Genomic DNA, 14,395 nt, shown 5'->3' on the forward strand with positions numbered 1-14,395 from the left:
GACAAATGAATGGGGAGAAGCCCAACTTGCAGCAGCACAAATGTCTTGCAGTGAAACTCCCCTAAACAGAGCCCAAGAGGTAGCCATGCGTTGGGTAAGTGGACCATACACACGGTTGGGTGGACACCCTGGCGGATGGACGTTGGGGGCATTGGCAGACGTTGGGAGCATTGGCAGAGGTGATTTCATCATTGAAGGTCGATTGAATGGGATTGATGAAGAGGGTAGAATAGGCTCAGGGAGATGATTCTCTTCCTGGGGAGTAAACAAACGAGAGAGGGCGTCAGCACAGGCATTTTTGATACCTGGACGGTAGGAGATCTGGAAGTGGATCTGAGAGAAGAACATAGCCCAGCGGGCCTGGCACGGGTTCAACCAGTTTGCCTCCCTGGGGTACTGGAGGTTCTTGTGGTCTGTGTAGATGAGGAAAGGGTGATTGGCACCCTCCAGCCAATGCCTCCATTCTTCCAGCTCGAGCTTGATAGCGAGCAGCTCTCTGTCCCCAATGTTATAGTTCCTCTATGCCGGAGTGAGTTTGTGGGAAAAGAAGGTGCATGGATGGAGTACCACTGGTTTCCCCTGCCGCTGAGAAAGCACCGCTCCAACTCCAGAGGAGGATGGCAGAGGAGTGGTGCTGATGAGAATTTCTTCTTCAGACATTTGAATGCCTCTGTGGCCAAGGGAGACCAGGGCAGGGACTTGGGCTTGCCGTTCAGAAGGTTAGTGAGTGGAAGTCCGATGGTGCTGAAGTCTCTAATGAATCTGCGTTAAAAATTGGCGAAGCCCAGAAAATTCTGGAGTTCCTTGATGGTGGTGGGTGTTGGCCAGTTGCGCACGGCATCCACTTTCCCCTTGTCCATGGTGATGCCCTCCTTGGAGATGTGGTAAACGAGGAACTGTATCAAGAGTTGATAAAAGGACTTTTCTGCCTTTGAGTATAGGTGGTGTTCTTTGAGGTGTTGGAAGCCCTCTGCAGTGTGCTGCGGGTGTTCATGGGGGTTCAGAGAGTAAATGAGAATATCATCTACAGTATGTACACAAGGATGGATTTATGTTGAAAATCTCTTAATACCTCATGCATGAAGTCTTGAAATAAGGCATGACCAAGTACTTGTAATGCCCTATGGAAGTTACAAAGGCCATCTTTCACTCATCGCCCCTTCTGATGGTCCAGATTGTGAGCGCTGCGGAGGTCCAACTTGGTGAAGATAAATCTTTCCATGAGGCACTGGCTCACTCTCCTTCAGGTTGATGGCAAAGTCCCATGTGGTGGAAGTTGGGTCGCCCAGGCTGGACAGAAGATATCCTGGAACTGACGATAGCAGTTAGGAATGGTAACTGAAAGTTTCTCTGGAGGGCTCTCGATGGTGGTAGTTTAGAGCTTCACAGGAGAAGGTCTGGATTGAAGAGACATGCTTAAGATGGAAAACAGGATGGAAAACATTGATCTCCCCACTTGAGGATTTCCCCGGTCCTCTAGTTGACCTCTGGCTGGTGTTGTATAAGCCACGGGCAACCCAGGATGATTTCTGTTGTGGCCTGCACCACGACTAGGAGGTGGACCTTTTCTTGGTGGAGGGTGCCCACTTGTAACTGGGATGTTTTCAGCTTCCAGGAATTGTGTACAGATCCTTGCAACATGGGGCCATGCATTATCATGCTGCAACATGAGGTGATGGTCGTGGATGAATGGCACAACAATGGGCCTCAGGATCTCGTCACAGTCTCTGTGCATTCAAAATGCCATCAATGAAATGCACCTGTGTTTGTTGTCCATAACATACGCCTGCCCATACCATAAACCCACTGCCACCATGGGCCACTCGATCCACAATGTTGACATCAGCAAACCGCTCACCCACACGACGCCATACACGCTGTCTGCCATCTGCCCTGTACAGTGAAAACCGGGATTCATCCGTGAAGAGAACACCTCTTCAAAGTGCCAGATGCTATCGAATGTGAGCATTTGCCCACTCAAGTCGGTTACGACAACGAACTGCAGTCAGGTCGAGACCCCGATGAGGACGACGAGCATGCAGATGAGCTTCCCTGAGGCGGTTTCTGACAGTTTGTGCAGAAATTCTTTGGTTATGCAAACCGATTGTTGCAGCAGCTGTCCGGGTGGCTGGTCTCAGATGATCTTGGAGGTGAAGATACTGGATGTGGAGGTCATGGGCTGGTGTGGTTACACGTGGTCTGCGGTTGTGAGGCCGGTTGGATGTACTGACAAATTCTCTGAGACACCTTTGGAGACGGCTTATGGTAGAGAAATGAACATCCAATTCACGGGCAACAGCTCTGGTGGACATTCCTGCAGTCAGCATGCCAATTGCACAATTGTCATTGTGCTGTGTGATAAAACTGCACATTTTAGTGTGGCCTTTTATTGTGGCCAGCCTAAGGCACACCTGTGCAATAATCATGCTGTCTAATCAGCATCTTGATATGCCACACCTGTGAGGTAGATGGATTATCTCAGCAAAGGAGAAGTGCTCACTAATACAGATTTAGACAGATTTGTGAACAATATTTGAGAGAAATGGGCCTTTTGTGTACGTAGAAAAAGTCTTAGATCTTTGAGTTCAGCTCATGAAAAATGGGGGCAAAAACAAAAGTATTGCGTTTATAATTTTGGTCAGTGTATCTCCAGTGCACCGCCCAAAAACTTCACGAAAGTGTTGAATGAACCAATCTGCGGATTGCATAGGGGGACCTGCTTGAGACCACAGCGATTCCATCCACTGAAGAGCCTTCCTTGAAGAAGAGAGATTCTAAATTATATTTTGGAAGATTCTGTGGGGTAACTATGGATGCATTGTGTTGTAGGTAGGTATAGGGTGCACTGGAGAAGGAATCCATTGCAAAGCATGGGACTGGCGGTGAATGCAGAGGAAACATTAATTTTGATGGTGTGCAGGCAAGGCTGTATCCTAATTCAGGGGCTGCGTTCTTTGAAGGCTGCATTTTAGGACCGATTGCATCACAACAGTGCGACTGAAGGCTGATAAGGCTGTCCCAATTCAAAGGTTGCTTCAAAAGCAGCCCCAAAATGCGACCTTATTTCTGTAGGTTTTTAAGGACAGAACGAATGTATCCTTCACAATTTTGGCTATCCCGAGATTCATTGAGCGCCTGTAACTGCTTGACATTTTTCAATAATCATTAAAACCGTTAGTTAAATAAAAACTATGTAATTCACAAAAACGGTCAATTTCAGCGTTTTAACATTATATATTGGATTGGATTGGATTAACTTTATTGTCCATTCTGTTTGTCACAGAGCGGAAAATTGTCTTTGACACTGGTGGCATGGTTCAATACATTGACATAAACATTACACATAACATAACAATACATTGACATAAACATTACACATATCAACTCCCCAATTCCGCAAACACAAAATCAATAAAATCACAAAAAAGAAAAAACCTTAAAAAGTCATTAGTTAGATTACCATACCATGAGACAATATTACATGTAAGGATACTTTCAATCAAGGATCTGTATACCATAGTCAGGGTGCATGTACTGATTTTAAAACTCTTCAGTTTCCTGAGAAGACCAAGGCGTTGTCTTGCCTTCTTATGAATGGACTCTACGTTTTCTTCAAAGTTAAGCTCATCATCAATAATTGTGCCTAAGTATTTGAAATTGGACACCTGTTCTACAATTTTTCCTTTTATGTCAACTGGTTCGAATACAGGTCCTGGACACAATGTTCATGTTTGACTACTTAAGTATAGTTCTTTTGTCTTTCCTATATTAAGATGTAAAAAACTGCTATCAAACCAATGTATAATACCATCGATGTAGTTAAAATATGAAGAACAATTCCTTTCTTCCTGACAGTAGACCAATGCCATATCATCAGCATACTTTATGAGAGAGAGGTTGTTATCACCTTGCAATTCATTAATATACACAGAGAACAGCATTGGAGACAGTACGCACTCCTGCGGTACTCCAGAGTTTAAGATCGAACAATTTGACCTGACACTATCAATGTGGACACGCTGAGGTCGATCTTTTAAAAATTCTTTGATCTATAAAATCATCCAATCACTAACTCCCAGATCATGTAAGCGGAGTAAAAGAAGACTGTGTTGAACCGTATTAAAGGCAGATGAGAAATCAATGAATAATATTCTGGCATATGTATTTGGTTTATCCAGATGACGTTGGACCTTATTCAAGAGGGTAAGTGTGTCATGAACGTGGGTGGTGAGGACACGGAGACAATGACAGAGGACCCAAGTGCAGACAGCGGGTAAGGGGTTAACAAGACATTTAATAAAATATAAATACAAAACAAAGACCCACGTGGGGGTAACAAAACAAAACAAAACAAAACACAAGGGTATAAAACATGACACCAAGGACTAACTACACCTAACCAGACTAAGACAACACTTGAATTAAATACAAAATAACTAAACTACACTGACAAGACAGGAACTCACCACATATGACACACACACGACAGTACAATGAACCAGCACGAGACAGAAGACACAAGGGCATTATAAAGGGGATAATTCAAGAGGGGACAGGTGCAGGACATGAACTAATTAACAAACAATAACGAGGAGACGAAAGGGCGGGAAAAGAGACGCCACACCGGAGAGTGGAAGACCAACAGGGACAAAACGTCACTCTCCACATAAAACAAGAGGTTCTATCATGGATCTGCCACTAGGTCAAGAGAAGCAAGACAAGGTGGGGCAGAACCATGACAAAGTGAGGCATCCACGGTGCTCCGATAGGGCCGATAGGCAAACTGCAGGGGGTCGATTGAATTCTCAACTTGTGAGGACAGTTCCTTGCATAATATTCTTTCCATACATTTGCTAAGAACTGATGTGAGCGCAATTGGGCGAAAGTCATTTAACGATTTTGCATTTGGTACCTTTGGAACTGGGGTAACAATAGTGTTCTTCCAGGCCGTTGGAACAAAGCCAATATCCAAAAACGTCTGAAATAACCCTGTACAAACGTATCCCAGTTGCGCTGCACATTCCTTCAAAACTCTCCCCCTCAGATCATCTGGGCCTGATGCCTTGTGCGATTTAACTTTACGAAGTACTGTGACAACCTCTCTCTCCTGTATAATCATAGGCTGTGATCGGGTCATGGTCATGGCTACATCAGAGCTGAAGATCTTGTTCGGGCTTAAATTCCATCATTTTACACAGGCTCGGGCCGGGCCGGGCTGGGCTCGGGCTTGCGCGGTAAATGAGCGGTCATGTGATGCATTCCGATTAGCGCGAGAAAGATGCAAAATTGATGCTGAGGAGGTGAAACGGAGGCTTGCCTCTGTCGATTACGTTTTGGTTGCACCAGCAACTAAAGCAAAGTCTGAGGTGTGGAAAAGTTTTGACCATGTGCATAATGAGAATAATGAGCCAGTGGGATATGTGAAATGCAAAAAACATCCTACCCAAAACTTGCAAAATTAGCCAGATCAGTATTATGCATCCCAGCCAGTAGCAGCAGCAGTGAAAGGCTGTTCAGTGCTGCTGGACGCACCATCAGTGAGCGCAGGACCGCGCTGAAGTAGCCTAATCTTGGTGAGTAAAGGTTTTTCAAATTATAACTAAATATTAATTGAGTCTTAAATGCATAATGTAGACAGAGTATAGGCTAATGTTGGCATTACTCTTTTATTAAATTTCAGCTGTGCCGTCGCGTTGAGGCCGGATTGTGGAGAGAACTGGCAAAGCAAATCCCATGGAGCCTTTATCTTAATTTTGTTATTGCCAAATACCCATCTTAATTTAGAATTTATCTTAATTTATTTTGTTAAGAAAGACTCATTTTTATTGGCGCGTTGGCCTATTTATAGGCTAAGTGTAATGCCTATTTAGAGTGCTGAGATGTTACGACGTTACAGAGGACTTATTTTATTTCTTTGTTCCAACTTCCAAGTGGCCTATAGCCTACGTTAGTAAATTATGTTAAAACATGTATAAATGACTCATTCTTGACAAAAACTGTGTGCGTGCGCACATTTGAATAGCCTAATGTCGGGCTGTAAACGGGTTCGGGCTTTTAAAAAGCTGTCAATCAAAATGTACTTGTCGGGCTCGGGCCGAATTCTGTTGGGCTCGGGCCCTGTCGGGCCTAACTTTTAAGGCCCGTTTACAGCTCTATGCTACATTACTAATAGTCAGATCGGACGGATTATTTTCAAATCTAGAATAGAATGTATTAAGATCGTTTATAAAACACTGAACGTCCCCATATTGTTGGACAGTTTTCTTTTGCCTACCCATCATTGTATTCAGACCTTTCCATGCGTCTCTAACATTACCAGTTTTTAATTTCTCCACCACATTATCTTTATATTCTTTCTGTGCATCTTTTATCTTACGTCTAATGGATTTATTAAGATCTTTTACTTTCTGTTGATCATTATGTAGGAAAGCAATCTTCTTCATATTTAGGTATTGTTTTAGATCTTTGTTAATCCATGGTTTGTTATTTGAGTATGTTCTAATACTTTTTGTTTGAAATTAATATAACAGGTAACTGTGTCATTCAAAAGCTCATAATTATTACTACAATCCGGGTCATTAAAAAATAAGTCCCAATTAGTACATTCAAAACAGCCTCTTAATGCATAAATTGAGTCACTGGACTATACTTTAACCTGCTGGATGACAGGCTTAGTCCTCTTTAGTAATTGCCTGTATTTTGGAAGTAGATGAATGACATTGTGATCCGAGCGACCTAGAGGTGGATGTGACTTTGGGATATATGCCCCTTCCACGTTCCCGTAACATTTATCCAGAGTCTTAACCAATCTTGTTGGACAGGTTATATTGCTCAAGATTCGGCAGTAATGAGGATACGTCACATTTATTAAAGTCACCAAGCAAGAAAACTGGGTCATCGGCAGAGCTACACAGCGCCCTGCTGTAACTAGCAGCTATGCATTCCGCAGCGAGTGCAAAGTGCAAAGATTGGGCCAGGCACGTAAACTAAGATCACTGTTATTTGTCCAAATTCTCTAGGTAAGTAATATGTGACCCTGGATCACAAAACCAGTCTTAAGTAGCACGGGAACATTTTTAGTAAAAGACAAAAATACATTGTGTGGGTCAAAATTATCGATTTTTCTTTTATGCCAAAAATCATTAGGATATTAAGTAAAGATCATGTTCCATGAAGGTATTTTGTAAATTTCCTACCTTAAATATATAAAAACTTTATTTTTGTGAGTGGATGGTCTGCCACAGTGCCCCTGATTAACAACTTCAAAGGCAATTTTCTCAATATTTTGATTTTTTTGCGCTCTCAGATTCCAGAGTTTTAAACGGTTGTATCTCAGCCAGATATTGTCGTATTCTAACAACTCATATATCTATAGAAAGTTTATTTATTCAGCTTTCAGATTACGTAAAAATCTCAATTTCGAAAAATTGACACATAAGACTGGTTTTGTTGGCCAGGGTCACATATGGTCTAAATGAGACAGTCATCAGTTCATAATGGCTGAGCAGTGTGTTTCACGTACTGTGATATTACTCGCCCACCCGCAGTTGTTAAACATACACAGTCCTCCTCCGATGGCTTTAGTAGATTTAACACTGTCCCGATCCAGTCGGATTTTTGAATATCTGTCCAGTTGTACGTTGTCAATCTCCTCCGTCAGCCATGTTTCCGGCATACAGATTAGATTTGCTAGACTGAAGTCTCTGTTGTATTTGACCATGTTATGTTGTTAATTAACATTATTGGTGCATTATTGTGTTTTAAATTTCTAAGGTTGGTTAATTTAATATACTGTTGGGCTGTTTTAATCTACATAAACGTGTAATATTCTCTAAAATAAAATATCATTTTTCTGGCTCCATATTCGTTTAAAAAAGTCAGAAACGTCTCTGCTGTGTCCTGCTGCTGTCACCACACAACATGAGCAGCAGGTGACGCAATTAAGAAATCTTCTGGGAAGCTAGAAGGCTGCGTGCTTTGAAGAACAAGTCCTCGTTTTTAAGTCCGCGACCTTAGAAGGTTGCAGCCCCCGAATTGGGACACAGGTTTGGTGCTGGTGAGATGCCGGGTGTCAAAGCTTCTCCAACTGGAAGTATTACAGACCCTTCCATCTTCCTATAATAAAAGTATCTCTGGCTCTGCGCTAATCTCACTTGAAGCATCTTGGGCGTGACTTAAAATAACTCATCTCCCTGTGGCCAGGGTTGATCGATTTAAGAGTTCAGAGGTCCCATGCCGACTTCGAGTGCCGTTCCAGACATTTATTTCTGGGTTTGGAGGGGCAAAATACCGGAAACATGTGAGAAGTGCAGGTACACAAGAAAAAGTGAAGGTACGCTAAAGATTAGTAGAGAAGTGTACTGGCCCACTTCAAGCACTGCTTATGAGGAAAGAAAGCTTTTGAAAGATTGATGTGAACCAGACGTTCTGACGAACTGAGCAAGAGAGTGGCGTGTGTTAACATTCTGTAATTCCTTAAATTTACTTAAATGTTTGTTCAACATTCTGAGGTCCAAAACTGGACCAAGCGAGCCCTCCTTTTTCGGAAATAGAAAATAACGGGAGTAAAACCGCTGATTGAATAGATGCGGAGGTACCACCCACTTCTTGAGAAGGGCGGATATTTTGTCTTTCAGAATGTACGCAGGGCTCTCCTCTGTGTGAGAAGAGAGAACCCCGCTGAACAACGTGGTTTTCTGACAAACTGACGTCTGTAAAGCCTGGCTCAGACTACAGGAGTTTTAAAATCCTGACAGATTTCAAATTCTGGCTGCAGCACACACATAAGGAGAATCTTAACAGATTCTCTTATTTAAAATCTTAAACAAGCTCACACTCATCAGTGTACAACTAAATTACACATATTTTACATATCCATAGGATATGCAGTTTTGTAAAAGGAGCTAATAGTAACCGTTTTAATGGGTTTACTATTTTTAGATGTTGACATCACATCTACATTTGAATCTCTTTTTCAAGCACTACAAAAATAGGTTTGCCCTTTGTAAACTTGCATTTATGAATGTGAAATGTCCAGATAAGAAAACGTTGGGGCGTAAAGTTGTGTTTATAAATAAGCCTAAAGGTAGCAAGTGCAAAAATAAAAATTTAGAAAGTTTGATTGGAAGTTTTTTTATTTCATAATTGCACATCAAAAGACATTCTAAGACACCCAAACTACAGGATAATATTAAGATTATCATACCAGAGGACGCCTCTTACGTCATCTCACCGGGAAACAGAAGTAAACAAAGGGACATCGCAAAGTTAATTTCACGTGATCTCACCTGGCAGCGGTTGTGTAACGTCTTTGTCGCTCTCTGAATGATTCTCTGTCTGTCTGTCCAAAGCCGCGGGAACGTATTTTGAGCAGGGGGTGCTATAATGCTTTTTGCTAGGGCTGAAGTTATGACTGTGGTTTGGGCGAGCCGCTTAAGTTTAATGTTAATAAATAACGGAAGAAAAAAAATAGTTGCTGCCGAGAATAAAGATGAATGCCAATGTGATTATAAAATACAGCATAAAAACAAACACATAAACGCATGTTATCTGTATGCCTATAGCCAAATAACAATCTGTTGAACGAAACTACAAGCTGCGCGTTAGCAGTTAATTTACCCGGTACATTTAAAACCGACGCGACTTCTCCCCAGCTCTTTTCCTTATCTGTGCGGTTGTGGTATGTTTTGGAGGATACATTATATAGACAATCATGCTGTTGCCACAAGTTGTTCTTCCATCTCCGCTGTCCAACGTACCCTTGGAGGAGCTTTCGCGGTCGACATTTTTAAAGGTCTGTCAGTCACCTTGCAGATGTGCCTCTCATTGGCTGTTGCGAAAGTACCAACGTCATCACCCCGATTTAAAATCCTAAATATCAAACATGTTTGATATGATCGGGGCGGCCCCGATCTCTCTCGGAGCAGATCGGGAGGTGTAAGATTCGATCTGTGAACGCCTCACATTACGTGATAATCTGGGCCGAATCTCGGACCCGATCGAGGTTCTGGACCCGATTTTTTCAAAGATTCTCGGGAGGGAAAATCGGGGTAAATTCTGGCCGAGAATCCTGTAATCTGAGCCAGACTTAACTGCGGTCAAGCCAGCCGCCACTTCGAAAACGACAGTCAAACTAGCCCTCACTCGGTTTTGTTATGTGCGCATGTACTGCGCATTACGGTAAAAGCGGCTTTTTGGATTTCAAAATAAAGCGATCTATTTCGAACGTGGTTTCAGTCTGTCGATTGTGAATTAATTAAAATACAAATGCATTTAGAAAATTAAATATATTTATATATAATTTTACTCATAAAACGATGTATTGAAAAAAGAACCTCAATTGCACTACAATTGAAGGCTTTAACCCAGGCCAAACGGGAAAGATTGACAGTTGTGTTGCTAGGTGGTTGCTAGGCTTTTTTAAGATGTTTTTAAACTGCTAGGCAGTTTTTATATTTTTTACAACAATCTTATCCTACCTCGGTGTGTCACCTAAACAATATCAGGACTGTTCAATGTGGATTTTTTAATGTACAGTACTTCAAAATAGCCTATGTACTATTTCTATAACTTCAGATTAAAAAATCCACATTGAACAGTCCTGATATTGTTTAGGTGACACGCTGAGGTGGTGTACTCTCATTTTAAAGTGGAATGAGTCTGTGCAATCGGACAGTTTTCTTTAAATTATGATCTGAAGTTAATTAAATAATAGGTCATTTTTAAGTACTGTACATTAAAAAATCCACATTGAACAGTATATATAATCTGAAGTTATAGAAATAATAGTAGGCTACATATAGGCTATTTTGAAGTACTGTACATTAAAAAATCCATAAATAAATGGATTGTAAATAAATATAACGTTAAGTAAATATACAGAAGGAAAGCGAAACCATTGCAAAAGAATAAACAATAAAAGAGAAAATTGCCAACAGAAATTGTATATTAAATGTTTCTGTAAATGGCTCGTTTGTGTTTTATTAACCCAGTCCCCAATGCAGTTCAGAGAACTTTGTTTTTTTTTAAACGTACCAAACACAATAATAAAACAGTTGTGTATTGTGTATTTTAAGATTTCATTCAACATGTGATGGCAGAGCCTGCCAATCAACATTCGAGCGCCCCCATCAGGCTGAATTACGCAAAGACACTAGACATCTGAGCGCTCTGTATGTATTCAGTCGTTTGAATGTTAAACGTATACTTCAAGCAATTAATTTTATATATCCTACGATATGATCCGTTATCTGCCCCACCTAAATGTATAGCCACGAGCCGCTACTGGTTACACCTTCGTAACGATCACCATATCCTCTATTTACATTTTAAACCAAAGGCAAAATTGGCAACACTGTTACCAATTTCACAGACACAGTTTAGCTTAAGCTAGGACTATGCCTTAGTTTAATTAAGATATTTGTGTCGCTTTTATAAAAATGCCTTGAAAGAAAACATTACTGGTGTGCATCTTGAGACAAAACAATGGCAGTGATATATGTTAAGTGTGACAACACCTTTTCATAAAAAAGGTAGACATTTACTCACGATTCAGATACGTTTACCAGCAAGGTAAAAAGCTTTACATTACCAAAGCATACGGCCATAAATATACGACGCAAACTATATAATAAAGATACTGCCCTGTCTTTCGCGCCAGCGTGTGGCGCTGTTACGCTGGGCGCTGACGTCAACACACGAGCCGGAAGAAGATTGAGGCGCCAAATTTTGTAATAACCCTTCACTGGAAAAAAAGAAGGAAAGAGACGGAATGAATTATGAATTTTAAAGGAAAAGGTGAGAATTTGTTTAATACCAATGGCGTTCGCACCAAACACTGCAGTGAAATGTTTCACGTCAATGTTTAAGTTACATCTTACAGTTGATCAATTTTATATCACAGTCGAGCTTATGGTATATATCTGTCTTTGTTGTTGTTTACATAGTGTTTGTGCTGAACGTTAGCTCTTTTGGGTTAACCTTTTGCTTAAATTTTATTTTTATCTTGTCATTTTTTTTGCGCAGTCACCGGGGAGTCAAGCAGCAACAGGTAACGTTACACAAACACACAAAAACAAACCCTCCCACTATCTTTAAAAAAAGCATAACAGAGACAATTTAAGTAACTTTGTTACTTCACTGTATTTGACATTGTTTGTTTTTGTTTTCTGTTACATTTGGAACCTATAAAAATGCGTAAACAATCTGAACCACGGCTAGTAAGGCAGAGACTTCATTATCATTTAAATAAGGACATCACTTTTTGTTTCCTCGACGGAGAGAGAGACTTGTTTCAGCTAAAGTATTATTAGTTGTGTTACCACATTTAATATCGTCTGTTTAATAAACACACAGTATCATTTGTCCGAAGCAGAACAGATTTCCTCCTTTAACATTCATTCTCCGTTCTGTGGTGTGCACTGTGCAGTGATGGAGATGCCATCAAGGTGTTTGTTCGGGTTCGACCGTTGACTCAAGGCACGGGGTTAACAACAGATGGCGATCACAGCTTGTGTCTGACAGTGACCTCTCCTCAAACTGTCAGACTGCACTGCAAACCTGAGCCAAGAAACTTCACATACGACCATGTAGCTGATATGAACACAAGCCAGGTCTTAATTTCTTGCATTTGTCTTTTTTGGGGGAAAGATCACGTGTGAAAGGATCTCATAGCTGTGTTCTGTGTTTTTCTCAGGAGGAGGTTTTCTCCAGTGTGGCTAAAAACATTGTGCATTCCTGCATTAACGGATACAATGGCACCATTTTTGCCTAGTGAGTTCCCAGGTCTCTTCTCTCAGTATTTGTAAAGCTAGACCACAATTGGATTAATGATTGTTTTTGTTTCAGCGGACAGACGGGTTCAGGAAAGACCTTCACCATGCTGGGTGAGTGCTACGATTTTAAGCATTCAAGCAAACGTATCACAGCATTTTGTGATCTTGCATTTAAGAGCTCCGTTTAGCCAGTTGAGTTTGAGAAAACCCTTGTTTTATGGTCTCAAGAAGAGTGCTCTGAATGTGCTTTGAAAGGATTTTAATGTCACTTAATTTCTTTGGACCTATTTATATTTAGCTATTGTGTTTTTTGAATCCAGTCATCTGTTGTAAAGGCATTCAGATGTTTTAAGTGTTTTATTGTGAATGAATAATGTTGTCCTGCTGTGCTGTATGAAGATGAATCTCCATATATGTGCTAAATGTTTGCGTTTGTTTGTGCAGGTCCATCAGAGGTGGATAATTTCTCAGATGAGCTGCGTGGTGTGATTCCTCGTAGTTTCGAGTATCTTTTCTTCATCATACACAGAGAAGTGGAGAGGGTGAGATGAACATCATAATATGATCAATTAATATGACTCATTCAATGCAATATCGTACTGTTTAAATTTAAAAATTGCATGATTGTGTGTACTTGTTTTTATACATTGTTGGGTACCCACAATGATATTAAAAGTCTCACACACTTACTTAATTCAAATGGATTATTAAACATACTAACAATGTTTATATGAAAATGTAAAAATGCAGAAAGTGTTCTTGATGGTTAGGTTTTGGATTTGGGTTAGGGGAAGGCAATCGAATAAACAGTTTGTCCAGTATAAAAATCATTATGCCTATGGAAAGTCCCCACAATGTATAGAAACCTGTGTGCGTGCGTGTGGATTGAAATTGAAGAACAAAACTACCGCATTTGACAGGGCTTTGGTATGTTTTCTGTTTGTTTTGCAGTCTGGTGGGATGAAGAGTTTCCTGTGCAAGTGTTCATTCATAGAGATCTATAATGAACAGATATATGACCTGTTAGACAGCGTGTCCACCAGCCTGTTTCTGCGAGAGGACATCAAACGGGGTGTGTTTGTAGAAGGAGCCGTGGAGAAATACGCAGCATCTGCCGCTGAGGCTTATCAGGTATGTTCCTGTAGCTCAACTGGCATTGCATTGTTGCACAAAGGTGGGTTTGGCATAGATAAATGTAATATAAATGTACTTGGAATGCAGTGTAAAATCACTTTGCACAAAAATGGACCTTCAAATTAAAACTCTGTAACTGTTTTAAAGTACAGGATGTAGCCTAATTTTAAGCCAAGTCTGTCTCTGTGTACATTTCTGTTCTTTTAACTCAAAGTAATAGCAGTGGCATTGTGTATCTCTTTGTAGGTGTTGTCTATGGGCTGGAGGAACCGGCGAGTGGCATCCACATCAATGAATCGAGAATCATCTCGCTCGCATGCCGTGTTCACCATGACGCTTGAATCAAAGGAGACCAGACAGGAAGTGGTCAACATCCGCACTTCTCAGCTCAACCTGGTCGATCTCGCTGGGTCAGAGAGACAGCGGGACACACATGCAGAGGGTTCACGTCTTAAGGTGCTCACCTCTCAAAATATCTTAAAGGGATA

At 41.0% G+C, this 14,395-nt stretch overlaps 1 protein-coding gene across 3 annotated transcripts in view; it reads left to right on the forward strand.

Annotated features, from left to right (window-relative positions):
* Nucleotides 1-11,669: 11,669 nt before the first annotated feature.
* The window catches only part of kif15 (kinesin family member 15), a 37,382-nt gene continuing 34,656 nt past the window's right edge, over nucleotides 11,670-14,395 (forward strand). The window contains exons 1-8 of one of the 3 annotated variants that reach the window (XM_057329852.1): nucleotides 11,670-11,796; nucleotides 12,025-12,049; nucleotides 12,428-12,611; nucleotides 12,695-12,771; nucleotides 12,847-12,884; nucleotides 13,218-13,315; nucleotides 13,725-13,904; nucleotides 14,154-14,363. In XM_057329852.1, coding sequence (XP_057185835.1) covers nucleotides 11,778-11,796; nucleotides 12,025-12,049; nucleotides 12,428-12,611; nucleotides 12,695-12,771; nucleotides 12,847-12,884; nucleotides 13,218-13,315; nucleotides 13,725-13,904; nucleotides 14,154-14,363 — 831 coding nt within the window. In that variant the 5' untranslated portion in view covers nucleotides 11,670-11,777. The remainder of the gene's footprint in view (nucleotides 11,797-12,024; nucleotides 12,050-12,427; nucleotides 12,612-12,694; nucleotides 12,772-12,846; nucleotides 12,885-13,217; nucleotides 13,316-13,724; nucleotides 13,905-14,153; nucleotides 14,364-14,395) is intronic. The other 2 variants (XM_057329850.1, XM_057329851.1) reach the window with 2 other exon arrangements.

Source organism: Triplophysa rosa, linkage group LG3, assembly GCF_024868665.1.
Source record: "Triplophysa rosa linkage group LG3, Trosa_1v2, whole genome shotgun sequence".
Taxonomy (NCBI): domain Eukaryota; kingdom Metazoa; phylum Chordata; class Actinopteri; order Cypriniformes; family Nemacheilidae; genus Triplophysa; species Triplophysa rosa.